At 42.0% G+C, this 15400-nt stretch overlaps 1 protein-coding gene across 1 annotated transcript in view; it reads left to right on the top strand.

Moving 5' to 3' along the window:
* SLC2A2 (solute carrier family 2 member 2) overlaps window positions 1–15400 on the top strand; it is a 175714-nt gene that overhangs the window by 147546 nt on the left and 12768 nt on the right. The window contains exon 9 of the mRNA XM_078666635.1: window positions 6925–7026. Coding sequence (XP_078522761.1) covers window positions 6925–7026 — 102 coding nt within the window. The remainder of the gene's footprint in view (window positions 1–6924; window positions 7027–15400) is intronic.

Here is a 15400-nt window from a genome sequence, read left to right as displayed (position 1 = left end):
TTTAATATTAAGTTTGGCTACATTTGGAACAATTGGAAATATGTTTCTCTCATAAAAACCATAAACAAATACTATCTACAAAACAGACCTAAGTGTAAACGTACTTTCAATAACTTCAACAGATTTACAAAGCATGTTTTTTTGCAAACGTATTTAACAAAGGCAGATGTTTAATTCTTCATTCAGTTTTTATTGAAGTCCAATGGAAATCAGAGGTTCAAATACTGTATTATGGGTGAAATGGGGGCAATACACACTAAATATTATGAAGCTGAAATTCATCAGTTTTTAAGTCATTTTTATTGTTATACCATCAGGCTTGATCCTGGCCAGTGAAGCAAACATGAGAAAAATGCATCGGCCACCAAACACCAAAAAGCGCAGTCCCTAATGCACACCTACATGTTCATTTTTGTACAAATGGTAACCACATACCCCAAAACACAACAACTGTATTGGGGATCACCAAAGTATGAACAGTGAGGAAAAGGAGGCAGAGGAAAGAGTTAATAAGAGGAATATCAATGGTGTATTCTGGGAGAGTTAGAGGTAGGACTGCAAGCAACAAACTGAAACACAATGCAACATGTCAAAGAAGCCTCCCTCCTTTTGCAGTCACTGTGACCAATGAGAGAATTAGGGCCTCATTACAAGTCTTGTGGACTACGGACCGCCAAACACACGCCTGGGGAGCAGCGGTGGTGGACAGCCCTATTACGACCAGGGTGGTCAGACCTCCCTGGGACCACCACAACCGCCAGGGATCAGAGATCTCTGGTGGTTGTGCACCCGTCTTGAGGCCACAATATGCTGGGCCTGGCCAAGCATATTACAAAATTCCTCACTGCCACAATTTTCATGACGGTGCGGCCATTATGTGTGGCGATGAGGAAACAAAGGGGCCTCCTTGTGCCTCTGCACCATGGGGTGCACAACATGTGCCCCCATGTACATGCACCCCTGTACCTGCATGGCATAGACTGCAGCAGTCCATGCCATGCAGGTACTGATTTTGATGTTCCTATTGCAGTACCTATTTCATAGGTACCGCTGCAGGAGCGCCAAAGAACCGCCCACCAGATTGGGCGCTTTCTACTCTCTGGTGGGCGGTTCAACCACAGATTTGATGGTGCTCGAGCGGAGTGGTCCTGCTCCCACACCGGCAAACTCATAAGGAGGCCCTTAGAGTGGTGTAAGTTTCGAAGAGGGAGTTGTACTGGACACTTTCACATGGAGGATGCTTCCTTCGCATTACACTTTGCCTTGTCCCAAAAAACCTGTGCCCCTTTAGACTTGAAGACAACATCTAACTTGCCATCTTGCTCCACTGTAGTCTTGCAGGGCTTCGACATGAAGATGTGACATTATCTGATGCTTGAAGGCACCTGTGCTGGATCTTTGCGCTAAATCCTTGGAAAAAGGCCAGCATAGCCAGTGGAGATGAAGTGCTCCTCAAAAATGGTTGAATCTCTTGTATGACCAATATTTCAGGGGGTGGGGGATGGTTGGAAACCTCAGAATATTACCAATAGTGGCTTTCAACATAGTTTACCCTGTAGCACCGCCATTGCCTTTGTTTTTCAATTTTTAACCTGTTTCAGCCAGTTGACTCATTTCATCCAAGGCCACATCCATCATCTGACATTAGATTGAAGGCTAGTTTCCACCCAACCTGCCTTCTATGCACTCCAGACAGGACTTTGGTCATATTGTTTTCTCCATGATGGCTATTTTTTAATAATAGAGTCCAGAACACGCTATCATCTATCTCAGGTGTTGAAGTATGGTCTCGAGTGGGCAATTTTCCCTCTCCGTCCTCACTGACACCCTTTCCATTATGTGCAAAGAGATGAAAGAAAAGATGCTTGCCTTTCTTTTGATTTTTCTGCCATATTTTGTAGAAATTTATATTTACCACCCTCACAGTGCTGCAGCAAATGTATGGGGCGCGCTGACAACCAGCTCTTCTCTCAGGGAGCAGTCCACCTCTTCCCCTCGCCTCAAATGGCTTGGCAACACATACCAGCAGTAAAACCAAAGACCGCCTCTTTGTATAATGGCAGCTTGCTGATGCGTAGCGGAATCACAGTGCACCACTGTCACTTTCCTACACTGAGGTCCAGATTGGCACCATTACCCTCCAGGATCATCATGTGCACCAAGCTGTTTTCTGTGATGCTATCCTTTGTCTGCTTTCCACCACCCTAGGGATTCTCTATAATTCAGGAGACATCAACCAACCATCCATCGAGTGATTCCCCAAAATCTGCTAACTGTAAGGTATTCTAAACTGGATACCACAAAAACTGGCTGAAGCCGAAATGGCTGAGGATTCGAGATGTTGGCGATGTCAGTAACCAGACTGCGACTCATTGCATATTCAGCGGAACTACTGAATTCAAACCAGATAGGGCCTGGTTACAAATCAGGTGGATCGGAATTACTGTGTGCAGTTTACTCAACATAATCACAAGTGGACCTGTGCTCTTATCATACCATATCTGATTTTACTGGCAGGATAAACTGGCCAATAAAATAACTTGAAGCTGTGGCTGCAATTGCAGCCAAGTTCCAGCAGAGGTTTTGTTTCTGGAACAGTGAAAGATGTAATGCTCTCCCCTGCGACGGACATTTTTCTCCCTGCCCAAGACTCTCTCACCTGTTTCCCTCCAACTCTGTCCAGCACCCACCCTTGGCTCACATTTACCACTTGTTGTGGGTATTAATCATGATGGAAAAGGGAAGACCATGCAGATGTACATCCAGTAAAGGTGGTTTCACACAGTTATTTCCTCCCATTCCAGGGGGTGATAAAATCATAATTGCACAGTATGGTTGAGTGTCACTGCATGGTATCATTCATTGTACAATAACACGTAACTTGCAATTGGACCCTTCCTTGACATTAACCTGGAACAACCTAAATGACTCCTTAGTTCACCCTTTAATGCTGTCTAGCAGAATAGCCTGACTGAATGATACAAGAAACATCTTAAACATCTCCTCTAATCGAAGACAATGGTTGTTTAATGCATTTACCACAGCCAACATACATATATTGAGACAGTGGTGTTACCCTAACCTACCAACACACAAGGATCATATTGGTGAAATGCACAAAATAGCTGTGTTCGATCAAATTGTACGTAAGAGCTACAAGATAAGATTCCTTGATATATGGTCACCATTCCTAGATGATGGAGGAAGAAAAAACATACTGAATCATGCACCATAAAAACACAGTAGCATTTCTGATTGGATTACACCTATGGATATAGAGGTTAGGTAGACACTTAAGCAAAATATTAGTTATCATCTGTTGCGCTCTTGAATGAAGAATAATTTGATTCACCCCAGGCGAAGTATCTCGGCGTGGCAGTTAGTACATGATACAAGAACAGAGTCAGGAATCTAAAACAGAGTTGATTTAAAGGTTTCCTAAATTTATTGCTCTGAGCAGGTTCAAACTAAGAGAGGTAATTTGTTCCAAAAGGAAGGTGCCAAGTAGGAAAAGGACCTGCTTCCCCATCTAATATGTCGTATGCGAGGAACTCTCTTCATGAGCTCTTAGGTGGAACACTGCTGGTGCTGAGTTCCCATCTTGGTTGCAGCATAACATGCAATGGCCAGTGCCTTCTTAACTGCTCAACAACCAGCCTGTTACTGCAAGGGGCTCTTCTGGAGCATAGCCATTGGTGTCAAATCAAAAGATAGCGTAAAACAGTACTGTTTCAGCCCTGGAAGTACTGACGCGACATAATTCAAAAGGAGTCCACCATCCATGTGTGGAGGTGTACATTATAGAAATACCTCAATAGATAAAAAAATAAACAACGAGCATATAAGTTACCTAGAAAGAGATAAAGATAGATTCATGTTACAGGTGGTCAACACTGTGTAGTTTGTAGTTATGGTTCAGAAGTACTTTCCACTGAAAAGGCAACATTTACTATTACCACTCCAGTGAGTGCAACAGTAGGGAAAGCGTTGGATAGCGTAGGGGTAAAAATTACTATTCCCACTCCAGAGAGTGCAACAGTAGAGAAAGCGTTGGATAGTGTAGAAGTAAACATTACTATTCCCACTCCAGAGAGTGCAACAGTAGGGAAAGGGTTGGATAGCGTAGGGGTAACAATTACTATTTCCACTCCAGAGAGTGCAACAGTAGGGAAAGCGTTGGATGGCGTAGGGGTAACAATTACTATACCCACTCCAGTGAGTGCAACAGTTGGGAAAGCTTTGGATAGCGGGGGGTAAAAATGACTATTCCCACTCCAGTGAGTGCAACAGTAGGGAAAGCGTTGGATAGCGTAGGGGTAAAAAATACTATTCCCACTCCAGTGAGTGCAACAGTAGGGAAAGCGTTGGATAGCCGGAAGGGTAAAAATTATTATTCCCACACCAGAGATTGCAACAGTAGTGAAAGCGTTGGATAGTGTAGGGGTAAAAATTACTATTCCCACTCCAGTGAGTGCAACAGTAGGTAAAGCGTTGGATAGCGGGAGGGTAATAATTACTATTTCCACTCCAGAGAGTGCAACAGTAGTGAAAGCGTAGGATAGCGTAGGGGTAAAAATTACTATTCCCACTCCAGAGAGTGCAACAGAAGGGAAATCGTTGGATAGCTTAGGGGTATAAATTACTATTCCCTCTCCAGTGAGTTTAACAGTAGGGAAAGTATTGATTTAATATATTAATAAAAATAAATTAAATATCAACACCAATAAAAAAAAATATTAAATTGAATTACCAAATGAATATTATGTAATAATGAATCAATTAGAAATACAAATAAATTTTAGCTATTAAAAAGTCTTTACCTATTCATAATTTAACACCTAATTAATTTTAAATAACACAAACTAACTAATAATAAAAATAATAACAATTAATAATTAACAGTAAATTAATTATCAATACACAAAAAGTATTTTTAATATGTAATTAATTACAATTAAACTACTTCCCATCCTATTCCCGTATAAACCCAGAACCCGCTACGGTAAATAAATAAAAAAATATCATAATTATCAATCAATTAATATAAATTAATTACCAATTAATAAAAATTAATTACCAATTAAAAATGAATTAACAATAAATTCAGAATGAATACCAATAAATAAATAAAAGTATTTAATTAATTAATTACAATTAAATTACTTCCCACCCTATTCCCCTATAAACCCACAACCCGCTACAGAACTAAAAAGCAAAATTAAATTAAAACTAATTAACAACTGCTAAAAATTAATATTTAATTTAATATAATTAAATTACTTCCCACCCTATTCCCCTATAAACCCACAACCCACTACAGAATTAAATTACACAAAAATTAAATAACATAAAATTCATTACTTAAAAAAATGAAACATACATTACAAAAATGATATACACTTTTCACACATATACTAACATACAAAACACTTTTAAAAAAATCGATATTAATAAAAATTCGATATATGTTAATGCCTATATTATATACTTCGATATTTTGACTTCTATTTTTTTACAATCGATATTCCTTACCTTAAATTCGATATTTTTAACCACTATATTGTGTTCGTTCGATATTTTGTCCATTCTATATTTTTACTTCGTTATTAAGTCCATTCTATATATTTTGTTTTCGATATTATGTCTAGTTACCATTTTGAGCATTGGAGGCAAGACGATAACTTAATTTTCAGTGAAAAAACTCATAAATATATATACATATATATACTTATACACACATATATCTCTACATATAGATGTATCCATATACATAGATATTTATGTTTTTATCAATGTGTGAACATTTGTATAAGAATTTTTCTATATGGCACTCTCACTATAGTAGCCCATCTGTTATTGCTGTAGATGTAGTGCTCTTAGGTTAAGTATAATTGTAATCTATTTTCTAATGGTCGAAGTGTCTTTTCTACCTGAATTTAGCAGCAGAATTTCATCCTAAGTGTAGCCATGTACCTTTGCACGCCCTACCTCCCTGAGATTTGCACAGCAACGCGGGACTCATTAAAACATGGATGTTAGAGAATCAAATAGAATGCAAAGAGGTTTAGGGTATACATAGCCACAGAGCTATTAGAGGAGCAAAGACAGAAGGGCTTATTTAAAAGCCCCTTGCACCGCCGGTACACCACTTTTTTCCCATATTAAAAGTGACACACCGGCAGCGCAAGGGGCTTGTAAATAAGGCCCAGAATCTTGAAGGGATTCTCTGCATGATTGAGAGCAAGCGTACGGTATAGCACCTGCTGAGATGTGTTCCTGATTTCCAACAATGTATATGGCACATTTTGAGCCCTTTGTAATTACATGGGCAAAAAGAATCCCATATTAAGGGTTTCTACTAGAAGCAGAAAGTTCCAATAAGAAGCTATGAAAAGATTAGGGAGGAGTTTAACTTGCTCCACTCTAAACCTTCAGTAGGAAGGCATCAAGGTCAGAGTGTTATACCTGGCTGGGGTAGGTGGCTCTGTGTCTTTGCCTTGGTGTGTGAGTCAGATGGTGACTGCTGATTGTGAAGGACTGGTGTGTGGATCTAGATTACTGGTTACATAGAGACAGAATGGCTTAATAGTATAAACTCTCAATCTATCAGAATTTGGGGTGGGTGGGTGTATACTAATGGAATGCTCAATCTACGTACATGGGCACATTTAACTTATTACCAAAGGGCATTACATTGTGATGGGAAATGCTGGGTGTACTTGTGAAACATAGTAATCAACAACAGATTTCAGTTTACCATAGCTCGTCTTATTCACCTTAGCTTTAAGTACATGTTGAGAAACTATAAGGAGGGCAATAAACATTGCATATTGTGAGCTAATGAAGTCAATACACTATATTGAGGTAATGGAATATGTATTATATAAAAGACCTTATTAAATATATTTTCCTGTTTCTCTGCAGGTCTTCCTTGTTGAGAAAGCTGGAAGGCGCCCCCTGATTCTTGTTGGCTTAGCCGGTATGTGCATATGTGCCGTACTCATGACAATAGGACTTGCACTTCAGGTGAGTTTCAATGCAATGCTGATGTGTTAATCTAGGTATATGTGTGGCATCTTGAAAAATGTTGTGGCATGTTGCCCTGAACCTGCGTTGTCTGACATGCAAGACAGACATTCATATGTATGTGCCTTGTGTTACAATTGACACAGATGTTACAGTAACCCGGGAGATAGAACCATTGCAAACTCTGCGTGAAGCACTCAGCACTTTTTTCAGTGAGAAAATTAAATCTATTAAGGATAGCATTCCAACCACTTCTCTGCCTCTACGACCTTAGTGAAAATGTGGATCGCTGTGCCATTATTTTCACTCCTTCATACAGTTTCCCGAGCTCCAGCATGAGACCCTTATTTCTCTAATGCATAAGGTGAAATCTAGCCCCCAGCTGGATCCCAATTCCCCCTCCCCGCCAACCCTCTGGTAGACAATTTGAATAAGTCACTTGCTCAGGGCTTTGTCCCTGGCAGATTTGAATCTGCTGTGATACTTTCCTTGCTGAAGAATCTGGATGACGAGTGACGAACCGGGTTATTTAAGACCCAGCGGCGTCAGGGGTCACGCCCAAAGTCTCCGGGTATCACCTGTCTTCAAACTACAGAGACATGGAAACTTCTTGGTGACGTCAAAGATCGAATTTATTGGCTGCAGCCAGTAACAGAAGTCCTAGAAGTCAACACGGTATGAGTTCTCAGGAGACTGCTCAATTTTACAAAGCAAGCCATCCTTTTTATGCCAAAAATCACATTCCAGACAAATACCTTACATTTACAAACTGTCCAATCACATGTATCCAGATCAGAGGTATCGCATGACGGTAAAACCCACTTTTCAGTTGCCCAGCCCATGATCAATTATTGGTCAAACCCAACATTCTTCATCAGACAGGTCGATCGAACCCATAATAAAAACGGGAACATCCCCATCGTAAATGGACCATAAAGAAAGGAGCAGAAACAGGTGTGAGTAAGATAAGACATATTTCCGTGCAATAAAGCTTTATGATGTCCTGTGTCTTGATCCTCAATCTTGATCAGCTACTGGGAAAGGAACTGGCCTAACAAGTTTGGCTTCGGGCAAGAGGGTCAGTTTGCTCGGGTCATTCAGAAGTTAGCTAAAGTGTACGTGTGCTAAAGACTCGTTCGGCCGTAGTCATCGGCCTATGTGAGGGCAACCACAAAATGGCTGCCGTACACAAGATGGAACCCGAGGGTTCAAAACGAATCCCTAAATACGTAGTGAATCCATCGGTGTAACGTGACGAAAACACTCATGCTTGCCGTACCAACTGGTTACGGTTCGCTAATACCAAATTCGCAATGAAAGCATGACCTTTATGGGACGGGTTCAGGATTCACGGAACCTCACGATCCCAAGCTGCTGAAAAAGTATTGGCCTTTTTTATTTCTCCCCTACGCAGCCAAAAGGTTAGAAAGTTTTGTTATGCAGGTTCTGTTATTATTCAACTTTTTTCATCCATTGCAGGCTGGTTTCCATCTAGCCCACATTATAGAGGCAGTGATTCTCTCTGCCCTTGATAATCTATGATGGGAGTTGGATTGAGGACCTGCATCTGCACTAGTTCTCCTAGATTTAGCGGCCCCCTTCGATACTGTCGACCACACAATTCTGATAAATCGTCCGCAGGCAGATGATCTAACAGGCCAGTCTCTAAGTTGGATAGCCTACTTCCTAGAAGGCTGCCCACAAGAAGAGCAGCTTGGTCTGTATTTTTCCTCTAAGACCCATGTCATCTATGGGGTCCTCCTGGGCTCACCACTATCTCCTTTACTGTTTATTTATTACATCTACCAATTGATCTTAGCCCTGGTTAATTGTGATTGTAGATTCTACAACTACATTGATGACTCTCAGCTAATGTTCTGGCTTGAGTTTGCAGCAGAACTATGGACTTTACCTCATTCAAGGCTTCTGTTACTTAAGTCAGGTTTTGCCTTATAATTGGAACGTATCTTGTGCCTAATGCAAGTTTCCCATAGTCGGAAGCTCGAACATTCACATGTCGCGTCTTTTCGATCTTTCACTACTACATAATAATACAGACGTTGGCTTATTACAATCTATAATCATATGAATTTAAACATATGACACTGATATGTTGATTTTTTACTATATGGTTTGACCCAGATGCAGGAGATTTATTATAATTCTCTATGCCTCGATTAACCGTGAGTGATCAACACCATCAAAGACATATCCAACGCCACAGGTGGGAAGTCAACCCCATGTTTTTTTGTTGTGCCGTAATGTGTCTCTCTCTGACTTACACTGTAGAGTAGATGTAATAACACTATATAACCCCAGGACAGACATTTGTGGCCAGTAACAGAACATGAGGCCACTGATTTAAAACAAAAGGAGGACCGGTTTGGAGACATCCCCCTATCCAGAACGCGGAACTCATTAAAACATAATGATTGTAAGCCACTTTTCAGTTACAATTGGATTAATTGCTCTTTTTGAGACTATGCTTTCATGGGGCTCATGATGCCAATTTCCTATCATTTTTATTTTTTTGCTTCAGTGATGCGTCTTGACTCACAAATAATCCCTCATAATGTATGACCAAGCGATCAGTAAAAGGATAAAATGTTATCTAGCGTTCTCTCCAATTTTTCATATGGCTGAGGTGAACGGCTAATGCTCATCTTCCTATCTACCACGTACACTATGGGCTCAGTGATCATTTTTCTTGGGGATTTAGAATTAAACCTTTTCTTTTCCCCTTTTCCCCTTTTTTCTTTTTCTTACCTTTTCTTTTCCATCTAACTTTACTTCTTGGAGGAAAGGACACAATTAAATTCCACACAACACTGGTATAATGGCAGCTCTATTTTTTGTCACAGAATGCATAAAATAAATGACTTTTGTCATTATTACGCAAAGGCACAATCAGAGGTTCCTTTCTTACATCCTAGTGATTCAACATTGAAATGGAATAATATTTAGAATCTGTTGTGTTGACAAAAAAACTACTGTCCCTAGAACACATTGTAAATGACTGTACTTGTTTACTGCCTTGAAGAAGTCAATGTTGTGACGAAACACGTATCAGCTGTTGTTCCTGGTTTTAATATACGTCACGATCTACAACCATCTGCCTTCTGTCATCAATTTTAGAATTAATGGATATATGAATACGGAGTAATGTGAAGACTTGAAACTGTTAATTGTGACTGCTTTATAGAGTGCTTCGGTACCACCATTCTTCATGTTTGCACAGAAGTACTCGTACTAATGTGTTTTATGCATCTAGGGTAGTAGTGTGCATTTTTTACCAATATAGCACCAATTTGATGTATTCTGATATTTTCTTACAATTGTTGCACATGACATACGGTGTGTGGTTGACAATACCCACTACTATCTGTTGTAATTATTCTCTAGGAGGACACACAGTGAGATTTCCCCAAAATAGGAGGTCGCAGGCGGTCGCGACCTTTCATGGCACGAAAGCTGCTGCTGAAGTAGAAAATCTACTGTCGCAGCAGCAAAATCAACTCAAGAAGCAGCACCATCAGGCATACCATGTGGTGCCATTTGTGCTGATTTCTCAGTGCAGAACAAGCTCTCAGCGCTAAAAATAAGTGCGAACAGTGCGTCGTTCCTAATTCAGCCCGTTTGTGGACCTCCACTGACTCTTGCAGGGTTTTTATGTAAATCACGGAATTACACAGAGTGAAACTTTGCGAGTTCAGTCCACCCCTGGAATTTAGAGATAAGTTGCTCCTGAAGCTGTCAGATCTCCTGTTGCCAATCAGTTGAGGATGCCTCAGTTTAAGTGACAGAAAGAAGCTTCTCTTTTCTGGCCCCCATCTTATGATATTCTCTTCTTCCTCGATCAGACTGGAACCTAACTTCCTAAGTTTCAAGAAGCTTTTGAAGATCTGGATGTTTGAGCAAGCTTTGATTAGTTGGGCCCTCTCTCCTCTTGGTTGTCACAGCCACTAGAAACCCTTGGGTGTGCATGCACCCTATAACCTTTCCTACCATAACACGGCATCATGGCGGTCATACCACATCTGCAGCACTCACTTTATATTTTTCAAATGAAAATCCCTCTCCATCCTTTGCCCAATGTGCTTCTTTCTATAATGAAGGTCTTTTGTCATCCATAAATCCCTGTTTTCTCTCTCTCCTGAAGTGTTGGCGACAATACATTGATGCATGTATTATCTGCTCCCAAAGAATTACTTACATGACTAAGTAAGCACAGGCCTTTCCCATTGCCAGGAACCTCAACCTATCTTTTGGGGTCTTTGCCTTGTAGGTCCATATGTAGTCATGCTACTGAAAAACAAAGCAACTTGACAGCCCAGTGTTTACATCAGGCAGGTAACCAGGACTATGGCAAGGAATAGTAAAAGTAATGATGCTTACTCGCAAGTATTTGAGGAATTACCTCCTCGACTCTCTTCATTGTCCCAGTCCTTAAATCATGAGACTGCACCAAAGCAGAAACACTGGACAGCAGGGATCCCCACAAGTAACCAAATTTCACAAATACATAACACTGCAGCATCCTTTGATATTGCAGTACCTGAAAACACCATAACTGTTCAACAAATACCAGAACATCTGACAGTTACCAGCCACCTGCTATCCACAAAGGGACATGAAGGTGAGTTGTTTGGTCTACGGTGCAACATTAGAGCTATCTATCAAGGACTCCCTGCTGGAAGCCACTCAAGATGTAGAAAATCCCAATAATTACCAACACAGTACAGGTCCTGGAGGGAAACCAAAACTCGTCCCTTGAAGACCTCATATATTTTTAAAAAAAATATTTATTTAGTGGCATTTCAACAAAAAACAAATTTACAGTACCCAATACAAGTAAATTCATAATGTCTTACTATCAGTTATGAAATTAGTGATACATTTGCTTAGTTCCAGTCGAGCACAATACCATCTTATGCAATCTTTGTTGGTTTAATGGTCTAGCGTTGCTTCGTGTTTAGTAATTTAGCCTCTCCTATTTCTTATCTAATTGTTACATTACAGGTAACTAGTACCTGTTGTAGTGTCAGGGGGAGTTGTCTAGGCTTTGTGCCGCCGCTAGGGTCGCCATGAAGGGTCTGTGCTGCTGCTTAATCAGGAGGGGGGGGGGCTGTCCCCTCTTCAAGCGTCTCTGGGTTTGTAAGCAGGTACCTGCGTAAGGGGTCCCAGATATCTCTAGGCCTAGAGGATGCAGGGAGCAGTTCTGCATATGTAAGCGTCTGTTCCTGCCAGAATAGGAGGTCACAGATCCATTCTTTGAACTTGGGAGATCGTCGTCTGCCCCATCTACACAACACCCTCCGTTTGGCCAAGTGTAGACCCAGCGTCACATATCGTCAATATGCTGTGGGTGTGTCTGCTGTGTATCCTAAAAGCGCTACTACAGGTGTTTGTGTTAGTGTTGCGGAAGTCATCTGAGCTAGCGCCTCAAAGACTTGTCCCCAAAATAGCTGGATCTCCGCACAGTTCCAGGCCAATTGCAGGAAGCCCGCCGCCCCCATCTGTCGCAACCATCATTGTTTCTTAATTTAAATTTGAAGAGTTTGACAGGGTTGCAGTATAATCTCTGAAGGTATTTAAAATGTATAATTTGCAGCCGGCTGCTGGCTGACACTTTACTTGTCTGCTGGCAGCAATAGGCCCATTTCTCGTCCTCTATGGGTTCCCCCAGTTCTCGCTCCCAGTTTTCCCTGGCCGTCCATGTATGTGTCTGCTTCGTCATCTGCGTAGCATGATAAATTAAAGATACTACGTGAATAGGGCTTGTGGTCTGTAGCAGATGGTGCAGTGGGGCCATCATGTGGGGTTCGGCCAGGAAGTTGGGGGTGGCAGCCCTAATGGTCTGCTTCAGTCTTACGTACATAAACAGGTCCATCGCCCTGGGGTCTGTATCCATAAAGATTTGCTCTCTGGTGCGGAACATCCTTCCTGTGTCTAGGTCTCCCCATTTCATAATCCCAACTCTCTCAAGGAGCTGGCGGCATTGCAACTCCTGGGGTCCACCGGGAGTAGGGGTGAGTAAAGCATTGCTATATCAACCTTTGCGCAATCTTTTTCCATGCGGCTACAGTGCACGCCACAGTAGTGGAACACACCTCTCTCATTTTGGCTTGCATAGCTATGAATCCTGACACAGGCGTGGGTTGCATATAATATTGCTCCACCACCAAATGCGGCATGAATGCTGGGGGGTTGAACCAATAGGTTACATAGTGAGCCTCCGCACTAAGAAAATATAGTTCAAAGTCAGGGGCTTCTAATCCTCCCTGCGCTTGAGGCAGGGTAAGAATCTCCCACTTCAATCTGGGTTGTTTCCCTCCCCAGGCGAGCGGTATCATCTGAGTTTTCAAAGTTTTGAAGAATGTTGGTCTCAGTGCATGGGGGACGTTAACAAATAAGTACAATAGTTTAGGCAGGACCACAATCTTCATCAGGGAGATTCTCCCTGCCATGAACAATGGCAGGGCCCCCTATCTTGTCACTGAGTCTATTATGTGTTCCATTGTTTTCCCATAGTTCGCCCAAAGGAGCTCTGAGCTGTCTCTGGTGACTACTATTCCCAGGCACTTTACTTCCCTGGAACACCACTCTATGGGGTAGTCCAAAGGATATCGATGGGTAGCAGCAGTGACAGGGAACATCTGGGATTTTCCCCAGTTTATTTTGACTCCTGACAGTTCCCCAAAGGGAATGAACTCCCTTAAATTTGGATTGAGGCTAATCTGGGGTTAGTGCACCACAAGCATGATGTAATCTGCTTATACTGAAAGCAGTACATGCCTAGTGGGATATTCCAGGGCTCAGTCACGGTGGTGCGGTTTAAGGTTGACCACCAGTGGTTCAATGGCGAGGGTGAATAAGAGTAGTGATAAAGGGCATCCCTAGCGAATGCCCCTGTTAATGGCAAAAGAAGGGGAGGTGGCGCCATTTATGATCACTCTTGCATTCCGGCGAATGTAGAGTAGCTGTATCCATGATAAAAAGCTGTGTGGCATTCCCATCCTCTGCAGGATGCCGAACAGATAATCCCACTACAATGAGTCAAATGCCTTAGTGGCATCCAAAAATACTGCAGCTGCTTCGAGATCCGGGTCAATGTTCTGCATTATTGTAGACAGGGTTCTAAGATTATGAAAGGTAGTGTGTCCTGGCACGAAACCGCTTGGTCAGGTAGGACCAGCGCTGCCATAAGAAGGCTCAGCTGGTTCGCAATTAGTTTAGCTAATATTTTCACATCACAGTTAATCATGGAGAGCGGTCTATAGGATTCACATCTGTTAGCCGGCTTTCCAGGGTTAAGTATGGATATTATTTTGGCCTCCCTCATAGTGGGTGGTAGTTCCCTCAGCTCAAAGGCATCTTCGTACACCTGTTTGAGGATTGGGGCAAGATGATCTTTATATATGCTTTATAAAAATCTGCTAGTATGCAATTTGGATCGGGGGCCTTACCAGGGCGGAGCTGCATAATTGCTGCGTGAATTTCGTGTAACTCGAATTCAGCAGGGAGGAATTCTCTCTGGGAGTCTCCCAGCCAGCCTAATGCAATTGGTTCCAAGCACTGCTGCAACAATAATGGATGCTGACGCATCGAGGAATATAGCAAATAATAGAATGCCTAAAAAGGTTTGGAGGATACCAAACGTGTTCCTGACTGTATCTCTTCTGGTGTCTGTAGTTCCAGGACATAGCTTGAAAATCGAGGCCTACGGATCTGTTCAGCTAGTGCTTTCCCAGGTCTTTCATCCTTTGCCTTATTAGCAAGCCTTAAAATATTTGCCCCGGAACTGACATTCTCTGTCTGCTGTTTCTTGATATTCAGTTATTTTGTCTCTGAGATCAATACATTTCAGCGGGGTTTGCGAGCGGTCAGTCTCTGTCTCTAATTGTTTGATATCTTTCACTAATCTTGTAAGTGTTGTACGCAGGTCCCTAAGCACTCTTCCCCCCTTGGCAATACATATTCCCCTCGGGGTGACTTTAAACGCCTCCTAACCCATCGTCATGTGTTGGACCAAGCCGTATAGCGCTGGAAAAATCTCAAATTCCATGGTCCATTTCAGCTCAGAATGCCGTGTCTAAATGCATGGCGGATTTCAGACACCAGTTCACATAGGGAGAGTGTTCAACCGGTGGTGAAAGACACATGATCACTGGGGAGTGGTCTGAATCGGGATGTGCCAAGTGTTCCACCCTGGTCAGCCAGGTGGTAAGCCCTCTAGTAATTACCCAGTAGTTCAGTCTCGACCATGACCCATGTGCAGTGGTGTAGCTTGTGCCCTACCTCCTCTCCGTGTGTGTGTGTCGCCATGCGTCTAGTAGACCATGTTACATCTGTATTTCGCATACCTGGGTGCTGG

Source organism: Lissotriton helveticus, chromosome 11 (genome assembly GCF_964261635.1).
Source record: "Lissotriton helveticus chromosome 11, aLisHel1.1, whole genome shotgun sequence".
NCBI classification, from domain to species: Eukaryota; Metazoa; Chordata; class Amphibia; order Caudata; family Salamandridae; genus Lissotriton; species Lissotriton helveticus.
The sequence above is the reverse complement of the archived record's forward strand: the minus strand, read 5'-3'. Positions and strand labels throughout refer to the sequence as shown.